The sequence below is a fragment of the Sorex fumeus genome, unplaced genomic scaffold, assembly GCF_029834395.1.
Source record: "Sorex fumeus unplaced genomic scaffold, SorFum_2.1 ptg000100l, whole genome shotgun sequence".
In the NCBI taxonomy this organism is placed as follows: Eukaryota; Metazoa; Chordata; class Mammalia; order Eulipotyphla; family Soricidae; genus Sorex; species Sorex fumeus.
In genome coordinates this window covers 4768335-4781055 of record NW_026606157.1, presented here as the reverse complement: position 1 = coordinate 4781055, position 12721 = coordinate 4768335, and the positions used below count along the sequence as shown (strand labels likewise).

Sequence of the window (12721 nt, the reverse complement as noted above, 5' to 3'; positions counted from 1 at the left end):
TGGTTAGTCCTGGCTTTGCACTCAGGAATTACTCCTGGCGGTGCTTGGGGGACCATATGGGATGCCGGGGGTCGAACCCAGGTCGGCTGCGTGCACGGCAAACGCCCTACCCGCTGTGCTATGGTTCCCTTCCCCCCCACTTTTTTTGCTAATGCTCCCCGTGATGTACTCAATAAGCCAAACACAGTAACAACAAGTCTCACAATGGAGACGTTACCGGCCCGATAGATGAACAGGAGGGCAGTGTTCATTTTGTTTGCAATGCTGACTGTTTAATAGCTACTAAGAATCCACACTGGCTATAATATTTTTAAACTACAAAAAAATGTCAGAATAGCCGAGCATTTAATAAAGATTAATCTGTTATTTGCTTGCGTTTTTGCTTGTTAACTGGTTTTAAGTGAAGTATTTGTTGGTGTTTGTTCTTGCTTAAACTTAAAAAGACAGATCAAAATGTCATTTCCTAACTCCTACAAACTTCCGTAGAGAATTTAGCAGTTTCATGTTTAATAACCTAAATTCTAATAGTTTCCCTTACTTCAAGTTCATGTCAGACCAACAATCTGTCCTTTTCAAAACATCAGAACTAAGTAAAAACTGATGGAATCAAAACATGCTGTACCCATTGTTTAAAGTCTTTACTTAACTACCCTACTTCGTGACGTCGTAGCGATCACCCTAAGACACGCCTGAAGACGCTGACCAAGACACTGCACGGTAGCAAAGAGGAGGGGTGCAGAGGCCGAGCACAGCCAGCAGCCCGCTGCCTGGGTTCTGCTGACCTCTTCTGGAGAAGTGCGAGAGGCGGTTGCAGTTAAGGACAAGCTGAGCACAGCGCCCGGCTGGAAGAGACCTCAGGGTTCCTGGCTCCCTCTGCTAGGGACCGGTGCCAGCACAGTCACTCCCTATCAACGCTGGTCTCATCACGGAAACCCAGACCTGCCGTCCAAGTGCATGGCAGACTCAGAACCGAGAGGGTGCTGGGACTCTGCTCACCCGGCCCGCTCCTGGCCTAAGCAGGGCTGGCCCAACACCCATCCCTCCACTGCACCCAGAGAAGATCCAAAAGCCCTCAGGCCTCTCCCGCTGCAAGCCCTTTCTCTGCGTGCTGCCATCGTCCGTCTGGGACACTGGGGCCTATGTTCTTGAATCCGGACAGAGTTTCTACCCCAGGAATGTATTTCATCTCCACGGACCGTCTGCATTGCCACTGTTCGGGCGAGAACACCCTCACTATTGCTTCCGTGCTCGGGGAACCCTCTGTGCTCGGCTCTAAGGGGCCTTTAGCCCCTTAAATAGTGCTGAGGTCCAAACCGCTTCACACTTAGTTCTGAGAATCAAAATGATTCTGACGCCTTGGTTCTTTCTCATTTTAAACACTCTCTGCGGAGGTTCTCACAGGCGGGGAGACGCCCTGCCCAGGGCTCGGGCCCCCTCCTGCCGCAGCAGTGCTGGGAAATGCTCGGTGCTGTGCCCGCCCTCTGAACCCCTGGCCCTTTCTTCAAGCCCTGGGGCCACACACAGTAGTGTTGGGGTTCTCCTGGCTCGGGGCTTGGGGCCTGCAGCGGCAGGGTCAGACCCAAGGGTCCTGTCTTGAGCACACGCTCAGGCCCCGGTGTCCGGAAACCGTCAGTATCTGCACGCTGGCTCTCTCCTGAACCCAAACACCGTGCTGGTTTGCTGTGGTTTGGGACCATACCCGACAGCCTCGGGGAGCCTAAACTCACTCTGGCAAACACAGTGCTCAGACAAAAGTACTGGAGTCTAGAGTTCGCCCGAGGGGACATTAGGGGCCCCGCCTGATTCATACCCCTCGAAACAGGCGCCTTGGGCACCGCTGCGGGAAATTTCTGTTTGCTCAAACAAAGAAGGCGGATCTCAAGGGGGTGCTGAGCTACTTTAGAAAGGGTAGGTCAAAGGCCTTCTGTGACTGCATGATTCGTAACGAGGCTGTCCCAATTCCAGCTCTGGGCGGGCCGCTCTCCCCAGCCCGTTAGCCCGCAGCCTCTCGGAAACGACAACTTCATGTTTCACTGAGTGGCCGAGTCAGAACCAGCAGAGTCACCCTTCCTCAGCCTCTGAGCCGTCCCTGATCCTCGTCAGATCTACCTCAAAGCCCGGCTCCAGCGGCTCCCCACCACTCCGGTCACTGCTCAGGGACCAACTGATTGCCCCCACCCCCGCCTCTCCCACTCCGACCTAAAACCTATTCTCCAGAGACTGAGTGAGCACCCTAATACCTACCCTGGGCGGAGCTAAAAGGGTTTGCTAGCAGGAGGCGGTGCGGGACGAGAACCCTCCATACAGCCTCTGAGGGAAGCTGGGAGTTCTAGCTAAGTAAATTTTCACGCGTTCTGACTGGAATTCAAATATAAAATCCCCATTTAGGGTGTTTTGAATTTCAACAGCCCAAGCTGCATCTCCCTTCCACATCTTCCAGCTTCGCTCTTTCCCCCTGGCCTACTCGGGACAACCTCTGACTCCGACGGTGCCACCCTCCCCGCCAATGCATTAAAAACAAACCTGCTGAGCTACCGGTCCACTTTCTTTATCATTTTATGAGCAAGCATTTGGATGTATATGCCACGGAAGCTCCTATCCCAAAATCAATGAATGAGAAGCTGGGGACAGAGATCCGCCAGTCCTAGAGCCCTGTGAAATGGCTACGCTACCACAATGCTGCAAGTCACTCTATGGTACTCATGAGACTTCACGAGTCCTGATCTCACACCTGGAAAAAATATGAGTCAGGGGCAGTGATGGTTTGTGCAGTGACTGAAAGCTCACGACTCATTTCCATGGCCAACAGTAAGCAACTTGTTTTCCAGGATGTCACACATGCCTCCACTTGCTCCAGAAAGAGAATCCACTACAGACCGTTTTACTGGCTAACCAGCCAATCTCAACTGAGATTATACTGTATATACAGAGATAAAAGATTCTTTCTCTAACCTTCCAATGAGAATGGTGCTATTTTTACCATTCAAATCCTCACAATCATTCTCACAAAGAAACAAAAACAGGGGCTGGAGCGATAGCACAGTGGGTAGGGCATTTACCTTGCACACAGCAGACCCGGGTTCGATTCCCAGCATCCCATATGGTCCCCCAACCACCGCCAGGAGTGATTCCTGGGTGCAGAGCCAGGAGTAACCCCTGAGCACCGGCTGGGTGTGACCCAAAAAGGAAAAAAAAAAAGCCACACTATGGGAATACCACCCTGATCTTTAAAATGGCAACATACTATACCCAACACACCCAGATCGCAGCCTTTTTTTAAGGTATAAAGTGAGAGTCTACGCTGTTAGAATAGCACGTAGGTGATCACTTCATAAAGAAGTCTTTACAGCTGTCTTTGTCTTTTAAAAGGGCCAGGAAACGGGAAGGTGAGAAGGTGACAGCCCGTGCACTTGGCTGCCCAGGTTGGATCCCCGGCAAGAGCGACTCCTGCGTGCAAAGCCAGGAACAACCCTGAGCACGGCTGGGTGTGTGTGCCTCCCCACTCTGCGAAAGAAGAATGGGGGAGACTGATGGGCATTGGGGACTGAAACAACGGAGGTGTGGTTACACATTAAATATCCAGGCAGACGCTTCTGAAACACCTCTACCACACACCAGTAATCAGGAGTGGTAATACAAGAGAGGGAGTACAAAACTGAAAAACGTTAAGGAAAGAAAAAACCTGAGATTCAAATCAGATACTGGCCAGGCATCGCCATGAACCGTTGGCATTTAAACTCTCGTAACCTGGGACCAGGGAGGTGCCTCAGCAACAGAGCACAGTATGCTACGAGATCCCGGGTTCGAAAATCAATCAATCATGACTTTTCATGCCTTTGACTCCTCTGCACAAACTGAAAGCCAAATTTAGATATTTTAGATTTAAACACTGGAAATTAACGTCTCTTTTTCAAGGAATCTGAGTCACCCAGAGTCCGATCTAAAATTTACCTCTACTAACTGACCTAGAGCAATCCATACCAACGCGAAGATAAGTGGGTAACACCAGGGGAAGGAAGGGGCACGGGAAGGAAAAAGCAACCATGAAAAATAAACTGCATTGGGCTGGAGCGATAGCACAGCGGGGAGGGTGTTGGCTGTGCACGCGGCCCGACCCGGGTTCGATTCCCAGCACCCCATGTGGTCCGCCGAGCACAGCCAGGAGTAATTCCTGAGTGCATGACCCAGGAGTAACCCCTGTGCATCGCTGGGTGTGACCCAAAAAGCAAATAAAATAAAATTTAAAAAAATAAAAAATAAACTGCATTTCTGAACTAATGAAATCAACAAGTCCCGCTTCTCCCCTCTGGCTCGGGGCTTCGGTACATGCGAAGAAGCTTGCACGCGCGCACCGAGCCACACCCCAGACGGTTTTCGGGGTCTGCCGCTGTTCCTTCTCTGTGCTGGGCAACCAACGGTCACCCAACAACGCCAGCTGCTACCCAGACAGGCTCAACCCTAACGCGGAACAAACCCCGACAGCAGCAAGCACACGAAGGCTTCAGAACGCTTCCTAGCCCTGTAACTGGATGGCGCTTCTCTCACTCTGCTCATCATTTTGGTACGTGCAGTGGGCAAGGGAGGGGTCACACACACGGGGAGGCGAGTCTGACACAGGAGTTTACAAAAGAGGAAACCAAGTCAGAAAAGAGGCCCGGTTTACAGTTCGGAGGTGCGATGTCTCAGTACTCCCAACTAAAGACGTGTAGTAAGACAGTTTGGAGACAATGAAGAGTAGTACTGAGTATCAACAGCCGATTTCTGTGATTTCTGTTAATGAGTCTTTTAGATCTGAAAGCAACTTGGAACTGAAGTCAAAACACATGCTCCACCACACCTAGATATGCATTATGAATAAAGCTTGAAGGGAAATCAAATACTTACAGTACTATGAAAAACCACACTGTGCCCCTTCCCTAAACTTTCTATGTGAGCTGAGAGGTTAAAGCATATGGCTCGGTGTCTTATGGCATCCAGTGTCTGTGCATCGAAGAAATCATGCGGCCGTGCTAGGAGACAAAAGAGGAGAACGTCAACAGCCCGTTTCACACGGTGTGCAGTAGCCAGAGAACTGCAACAAGCAAGCGAGGTGCAAGTACAAAATTACACCTACTCGGTGGGCCTGGGCAGCTCTGCCCCTTGGGTGTGCGTTCAGGCAGGCACCTCAATTCCCAGAGACGGCCTCTCCTGCCCTCAGCCCCTCTAAGCCCCGCATCTCCACCAGCCGGGGAGGCATCTCCAACCCCTTCGCCAGTGTCCACTTGCCTCCACTAGAGTCCCTAGTTTTCCTCCCCTGCCCCCAGTCTGCCTCCATGGCACGCACTTCCTTGCTTTTTCCTTATTCCCGTCTATTTTTCATCTTTTCAGGCATTGTGGTTTACAACAATGTTATCGAAACACGTTGAACATCAATGAGTCCAGCACACTTCCTTGAGGTGGGGCCAGAAAGACAGTACACTGGGCAGGGCCTTGCCTCGGTCCCCAGCACCCCCGGGTCAGTACCCCAAGCTCCCCAGAATCCTCCGAGTGCTGCGTCAGGAGTAAGCCCTGAGTACTGGCGGGTGGCCCCAAAAGAACAGCAACAGAACACCCCCCAGGCTCCCAGTTTGGGCCACATGCTTAGTCAGCACGTAGCGTGCTTCCTGCTTCGAGAGAGGGAGGCTGGAGGAGCCCCAGACCAAAGGGCCGACGCGTCTGGTGCAGATGACAGAGCAGTTCGTGTGGCTGAGTCTTTGGCGCACACAATCCATTCAGCTGCACCCTGCGCCCCGCAGGGCCCCTAAGCAGGAGGAGCGCCCCACCAGATTGAATTCTGTAAAAAATTTCTCTCGTTTTAATTTTCACGCCACCAACGCTGCTGTTCAGTTTCAGTTACTGAAAAGGACAATGCTTGGGCTGGAGCAATGTGACCGCAGGGAGGGCAGTTTCCGGAAGCAGCCGGCCACCCCACAGGGTCCCCCAAGCCCCGCCAGGAGTGACCCCTGAGCACAGAGTCAGGAGTAAGCCCTGAGCACAGCCACGTGTGGCCCGAAGAACAAAAGAAGAAACGGGCTGGAGCTGTAGCAGAGGGGCAGGGTGCCTGTCCTGCCCACATCCAACCCGGGTTCAACCCCCGCGCCTGGTATGGTCCCCCAGCACCGCTAGCCCCGGGTGCAGAACCAGGAGTCAGCCCCTGAGCACAGCCAGGGGTCCCCCCTCCACCATCCCCCAAATACACAAACGTGTTTACTTCAACAGAATCAAGGGTGGGGCCGGGGCCACAGCGCAGCAGGCAGGGTGCTCGCCTTGCACACGTCCACTAGGCTAGATGCCGGCATCCCAGGAGGCCCCCCGAGCACTGCCAGGAGTAACCGAGTGCAGTGCCAGGAGCCATCTGTCAGGTGTGGCCCCAAAACAAAAACAAGAAGAACCAGGAGGGTAAAGGATTTTCCATTTGCTCCTGGGTCTACCATAGCTCTGCGTTGACGGGAGCCTCCGTGCCTGAGACGCAGGCTTCATTCTGCGGGCTGGTGTCCGCAGGCTCTCCGACCCTCCAAGAAAATTCCCAGGAAGGTCCGAGGAAGTGTTTCGCCTTTCTCGCCGCCTGGCAGGGCACTCCGTGGGTGCCAGCATCATTCTCTCCTGCCTCCCCTCTCGCCCAGGCCAGCGACTGCCCCCAGCGAGCCTTCATCCTAACGCGCACCTGCCTCCTAATCCGGTACTGAGCAGACATTGGCGCCTGGTGTTTAGTGCCACCAACTTCGGAGCAGACAGGTCACTAACTTGTACCTGATTCATACCTGAAACATGTTCCAACGTTGCAAAGTATTGCGAGGAAGGCCAGACTTATTCTAAAGCTCCTTCGCTGACCGAGGCATCCTATCTAATTCCATACAGTTTGTATTCTGGGGCCACTTGGCGAACAGAGAACCCTGAACTGTCCTGCTCGGATCACCAGGTGGGCAGGGACAGAGCTGAACACCCTCACCTGGGCACGGGCGCAGCCCCTGCACTTCTCTGGGTGAACCCGTCACTTGGCCTTTCGGGACCACGCCAGGTGTAACCAAAACCCTCTGACGCACGGACTCGCGGGGAGGGGGGGCACTTACGCAACGAGCGTCGCCGTTTGTTCTTCAATTTCCTCCGTTTGTTCATCCCAGCTTTAGACGGAGACTCTTCTTTGGCCTTGGGCTGGCTGGAGACTTTCGAGGAGTTCTGCTGACTGAAGTGTGTGGGCACGTGGCGGGCGAGCCCTCCCTGAGACGCGAAGCTGGCGTTGCAGCCGCCGACGACACACTGCAGGGGACGAGAGCAGTGAGGGGCGCGGTGAGCGAGCGGGAGGACGGGTGGCCGGGACACAAGCACTGGGGGGTGGGCCTGGAGGAGAGGTGGGGGGAGCGCAGGAAACAGCCCCAAGCCTCTATGTGCAACAGAGGCAGCAGGGCAGTCTCCCCGCCCCCCGGCCCCCGGGCAGAGGGGGAGGCCCAGCAGGAGAGTGGAGGTGACAAACAGGAAGGAAGGAGGAAAGGACAAAGGTAGTCAGGACAAGAGGGAGCACGGTGGGTAGCGCACTTGCTTTGAGCACGGCCAATCCAGGTTCCCCCAAGCACAGATAACAGAGCCAGGGTCGCTGCGGGGTGTGGCCCAGACACAAAATCAAAGAGTCCCACTCTGATTGTCAAATTCAGTGGACCCCTTAAAAAAAAAGAAAAGGTTGAGAACACTGGTGCGTATCTTTTTATTCCGCTGGCCGTAGGGACAGTACAGCAGGTAGAGCGTTTGCCTGGAACGCAGCCAGCCCAGATTCGACCCCCAGCATCCCATAGGATCCCTGTCGACCGCCAGGAGTGATTCCTGAGTGCAGAGCCAGGAGTTTTCCCTAGCATTGGAGTATGGCTCAAAAAAAACTGCATATGTATTCACATGTGCACATGCACATATACAGGGGCGTTTATACAGTGACAGTACAGGGGGTAGGCGTTTATCTTGCACGTGTCTGACCTTGGTTATACGCCCAGCATCCCTTAAGGTCCCCCAAGTACCACCAGGAGTAACCCCTAAGCATTGCCAGTATGGCCCAAAAGCAAAACCAAAACTAATCCATCTTTGCCCAAGTGGGAATTGCCTGACAACTCAGGGAACCCAGGTTCAAAATCTCCCTGAGCACCAAGCCATGAGTGGTCCAACCCCGCAAATACCACTGGAGGTGATTCAAAAACAAAAAATAAGAAACAAACAACAACCAAACAGCCTAGGGCCAGAGAGACAGCAGAGCTGGTCAAGTTCTTTGCCTTGCACATAGCTGACCAACAGTTCAATGTCCAGCCCCCACAAAGTCCCTGAGCCTGCCAGGAGCGATCCCAGAGTAGAGAACCAAGAGTAAGCCTGAGCTCAGGAAAATAGGCCAGAGAATCGTACAGCAGGCGAAAAGGGTTAGATCGTGCATCCAAGATGGTCCCACGAACCCTGACAGGAGTAATTCCTGAGTGCAGAAGCAGGACTAACCCCGAGCAGGGCTGCGCATGGTCCAAATCTTCCCAGGTTAGGGAAGATGGTTCCAAACAGAAAGATACAAATGGCAATGAAGAATGAAAGGCCATTTATAGAGGGAGTTTAAAGTCTGCATTAAGGACCAACAGCGCTGAAGAGCAACATCTCATCATCCTCTCCCCAGAATTATAAACACAGAATTACAAACCCCCTCCCCAAACACAGTCACCAATCAGACTCATGGTTTTCCAAATGACAGTCCGTGATGTACCGAGTTGAAAGGCACTGGACTAGAGAGATGGAATCTTTTCACAATACTGATACCATCCTACTACCACAATGTCCTATCGAAATGCCTTACAACTGTCTATTAGACCTCATTAATGCTGGGGTAAAGGTTAAAAAAAAAATTAAAGTAACAGTAAAGCCCAGGACTGCAGAGGCCTCTAAGGAACCAAAGATAGAAACCGTTTCATCACCCACTACAGAGAATGATGCAAGATAATGAATGAATACGCGATCACTTCTCTGGCCTGGAACAAATGAGCATCGTTTGCCAGCATGCACAAGTAAGAAGCAACCTAGGACAGAAGGACGTGTGGGCCACAGATCCTGATTTAGAGGGACGGAGGGAAGGCGCTGGCTGTCCACTGGCCCCAGCACCCCATGCGGGCCCGAGACCTCCAGGAATAAACTCAGAGCACAGAGCTGGGAGGAAGCCTTGAACACGACCAGATGTGACCCAGAACCCAAAAACAACAGAACACCAGATTTGGTAAAATTAATTTTTGCCAGCCACTTAGCTAGGTTCTAAATTTTTTAATTCCTTCAAAGATGGGATATTTCATAAATCCGAGTTAAAAGTCTGAGTTCTTCAAAAACTATCACAGTGGAAGTTATTCCAATGATGTTATTGTGAAAAGTCCATCAGGCTCAGTCAGAGAAAACTAGCTGCCACGAAAAAGGTCATGAATTAATCAAGATTAATGACTATCTACAGTCAGTCCTTCTATTCTGAACACTCCCAAGACCACATGGGAGGCCTACAACTGCAAACAGTACCAAGCCCGTTATATGTTGTTTTTTCCCAGATGTGTAGCCTGAGAGTTTAAGTTTATAAAACAGGCATAATAAAAAGTTAAGAATAACTGAACATGGTAACATTACACTAATGTGAATGGGTCAACTCTCTGGAACTGCTTTACGGAACGTCAGGACCATTGCTGACGACAGGTATCAAAACTGCAGGAAGTGAGACCTCCGGAAGGGAATCAACAGGTACAACAGGAAATACTAGAGAGGGAGACGTGCGCTGGAATATGGTAACACTGCTGAGGGTATCTGCAGAGTTCAACTACATGAATTCTAAGTTGCATGTGGCAGACTTGGGTTCCATCCCCAGCACCCCGAGCCTGCCAGAAGTGATCCCTGAGCCGAGAGTCAGAAGCAAGTCCCAAATACAGCCCCCAAGCACAGCAAGATGTGATCCAACCATTCCCCACTGAAAAAGTATAATGCCAACTAATAAATTAGGATGGAAAGGCAAAAAAAAAGCGCTCATTTTGTGACGTTCATACCAATAAATGATTTGGGCATGAATCTTCAACACACAGTAAACCTCATTCTAATGAGCAACAATTTATTTGTGGAAGTCCAAAGAATCTCACCAAACATTAATTGTAAGGGGACAAGTACTAAGTTCACAGTTACCTGAAAAACCTCACCAGGATAAAGGCTGGCCTCATCTTTGATGGAACAAATCTACAAACACTCCCTAGAATGCACGGTAAGAATTTTGTTTCACCTTCCCCAATCATTATGGAATACAAAAACAAAAAGAAGGGACATAGTACTAAGTAAAATGTTTACATACTTCAAAAGTATCAGTATTATGAAGTTACGGTAAAGAGTAAAGGATATGAAGATTAAACGCAACCATTTTTAATTGGATCCTCAACCAAAACCAAAAATGCCTCTTAAGAAAAGTGCCCCCCATAAAGAAAGGCTGGGGGTGGGGCGTGGGGTGTTGGGTGTTGGAGGATGGTGGTAGGGAAACGGGGCATTTGTGGTAGGAAACGTACACAGGTAAAGGAATGGGTGCGGGATCATTGTATGACTGAAACCCAGTTATGAACAGCTTTGTAATGGTCTATCTCATGGGTACTTAATTAAAAAAAATTTTTTTTAAAAAAAGTAATGTGGAGTTCATGCACAAGTCAATCAGCTTAACCAATGACTGAATAAATAGCAGTACTCCTGCACTGCACTGTGCCGCACTGTCCTCCCACTGTTCATCGATTTTCTCAAGCGGGCACCAGTAATGTCTCCACTGTGAGACTTGTTACTATTTTTGGCATATCGAATACGCCACAGGGAGCTTGCCAGGCTTTGCCGTGCGAGCAAGATACTCTCAGTAGCTTGCCGGGCTCTCTGAGAAGGGTGGAGGAATCAAATCCGTGTCGGCCGCGTGCAAGGCAAACGCCCTACTCACTGTGCTATCGCTCTGGCCCACCTTTAAATTTAAAATAAATAAATAAACAAATAAATGGCAGAGCTATCGATAGCACAGTGGGTAGGGTGTTTGCCGTGCACGTGGCCGACTGGGATTTGATACCGCCGCCCCTCTCAGAGAGCCCGGCAAGCTACTGAGAGTATCTTGCTCGCACAGCAAAGCCCCGTAAGCTCCCCGTGGCGTAGTCAATATGCCAAACACAGTAACAAGTCTCACAATGAAGACGTTACTGGGCCCACTCGAGCAAGTCGATGAACAACGGGAGGACAGTGCTACAGTGCTAAATAAATAAAAACCCTCTACCTCTAGAAGTTAACAAAGGTAATTTATAGAGAACTTGATTCATTTTGGAGAACTCGGCATGATTCCGTGAGCCATGAAGAAAGGACAGGCTGGGCCCACGCAGCAGCTTGGAGACACAGCGTGTGCTCTGCATATGTGAGTTCAATCCCAGGCACCACAAACAGAAGCCAAGCAAAAAGACTAGCTAAATAAAATATGGCACGCTATCAATCCAACGATACCAACAATCACTAGAATGTCTGTTAATACGAAATGATGTCCAATACGGAACTAGAATGAGTAGGCTGAGTGGCAAAATCATTTGATTTTCTTAGTGACAGTAAGAAGCCCGAGTCAGGGCTGGAAATAGCCCAGCAGGGTAGGCTGCTTGCTCTGCACATAGACGACTGTGTTTTTGATCCCTGACACCCTATCCAGTCCCCCAAGCACTGCCAGCAGTGGTCTCTGAACTGAGTCTGGAGTAAGCCTTGAGCTCAGCCAAGTGTGGCCCAAAATTTAACAAGAACAAGTTGTAAGTGGCAAAATAATTTTATTCCTTTAATGTGCACATTAAAAAGTCAAAGATATTAAAATATAGCAAGCACTGCTGTACCACAGAGTATACTAATACCATCTTCGCGGTGAAGCTTTTCAGTATCAACTTTACTAATAGTAAAAAAACATTGCTCTTACAAAGTACTGGAAATCGGGAAAAAGCTTTGAGACTGGAGAGATTATACAGAGGACAGGACACTTGCCTTGCACGTGGCTGAACAGGGCTCAATTCCCACACCCCATAGTGTCCCCCGAGCCCCACCAGGAGTGAGCCCTGAGCACCACTGGGTGTGACCCAAGAGTCACAGAACTTCCTTGTGACTTTAAGTGTGACCTTCCCAGGACCTAGAGTGCAGGGGAGGAGCTGATCTCCTGGCTTCCCTGTCTACATCCCTTTTCCTTACCCAAGCTTCGCCCGAAGAATAAACTACCATTTCTCAGTGCAGAGGTCACATCGTGCAAACAGAGAAACGAATTAAAGAGCTGGTGCACTTCTCAATCTGCAGGAGCCAGATGAGCCCCACAACACGTACTGCCAGGAGTGACCCCAGATTACTGAGCTGGGGATGGCCATTGAGCACTACTGGGTGTGGAACTCCACAAAGAACTTTATTTTAAAAATTTATGGAGCTGGTGAATAGTACAGCACGTGGGGCATTTGCCTTGTATCCGGCTGACCCAGGTTTAATTCCTGGCACCCATATGGTCCCCTAAGCACCACCAGTAATAACAGGTGAGCATCACTGGGTATGGCCCCAAAATAAAATTTATCAACATGTTTTGAACAGGTATTATTTCACAGTAACCATCTAACTATGAATTAAGTACAAATGATTTTTTAAATAAGAAAAATCACTATGGGGAGAAGTTTAAAATACTGTAAAAAGCCAAACAGAGGGGCCG

The 12721-nt window shown here is 50.3% G+C and overlaps 1 protein-coding gene across 2 annotated transcripts in view; it reads right to left on the bottom strand.

Annotated features, from left to right (window-relative positions):
- Positions 1–12721, bottom strand: part of AEBP2 (AE binding protein 2) — a 58948-nt gene that overhangs the window by 8767 nt on the left and 37460 nt on the right. For both annotated transcript variants that reach the window (XM_056134588.1, XM_056134587.1), the window contains exons 4-5: positions 7089–7275; positions 4885–5009 (exon numbers count right to left, since the gene is read on the bottom strand). In XM_056134588.1, the coding sequence (XP_055990563.1) occupies positions 4885–5009; positions 7089–7275 (312 nt within the window). The remainder of the gene's footprint in view (positions 1–4884; positions 5010–7088; positions 7276–12721) is intronic.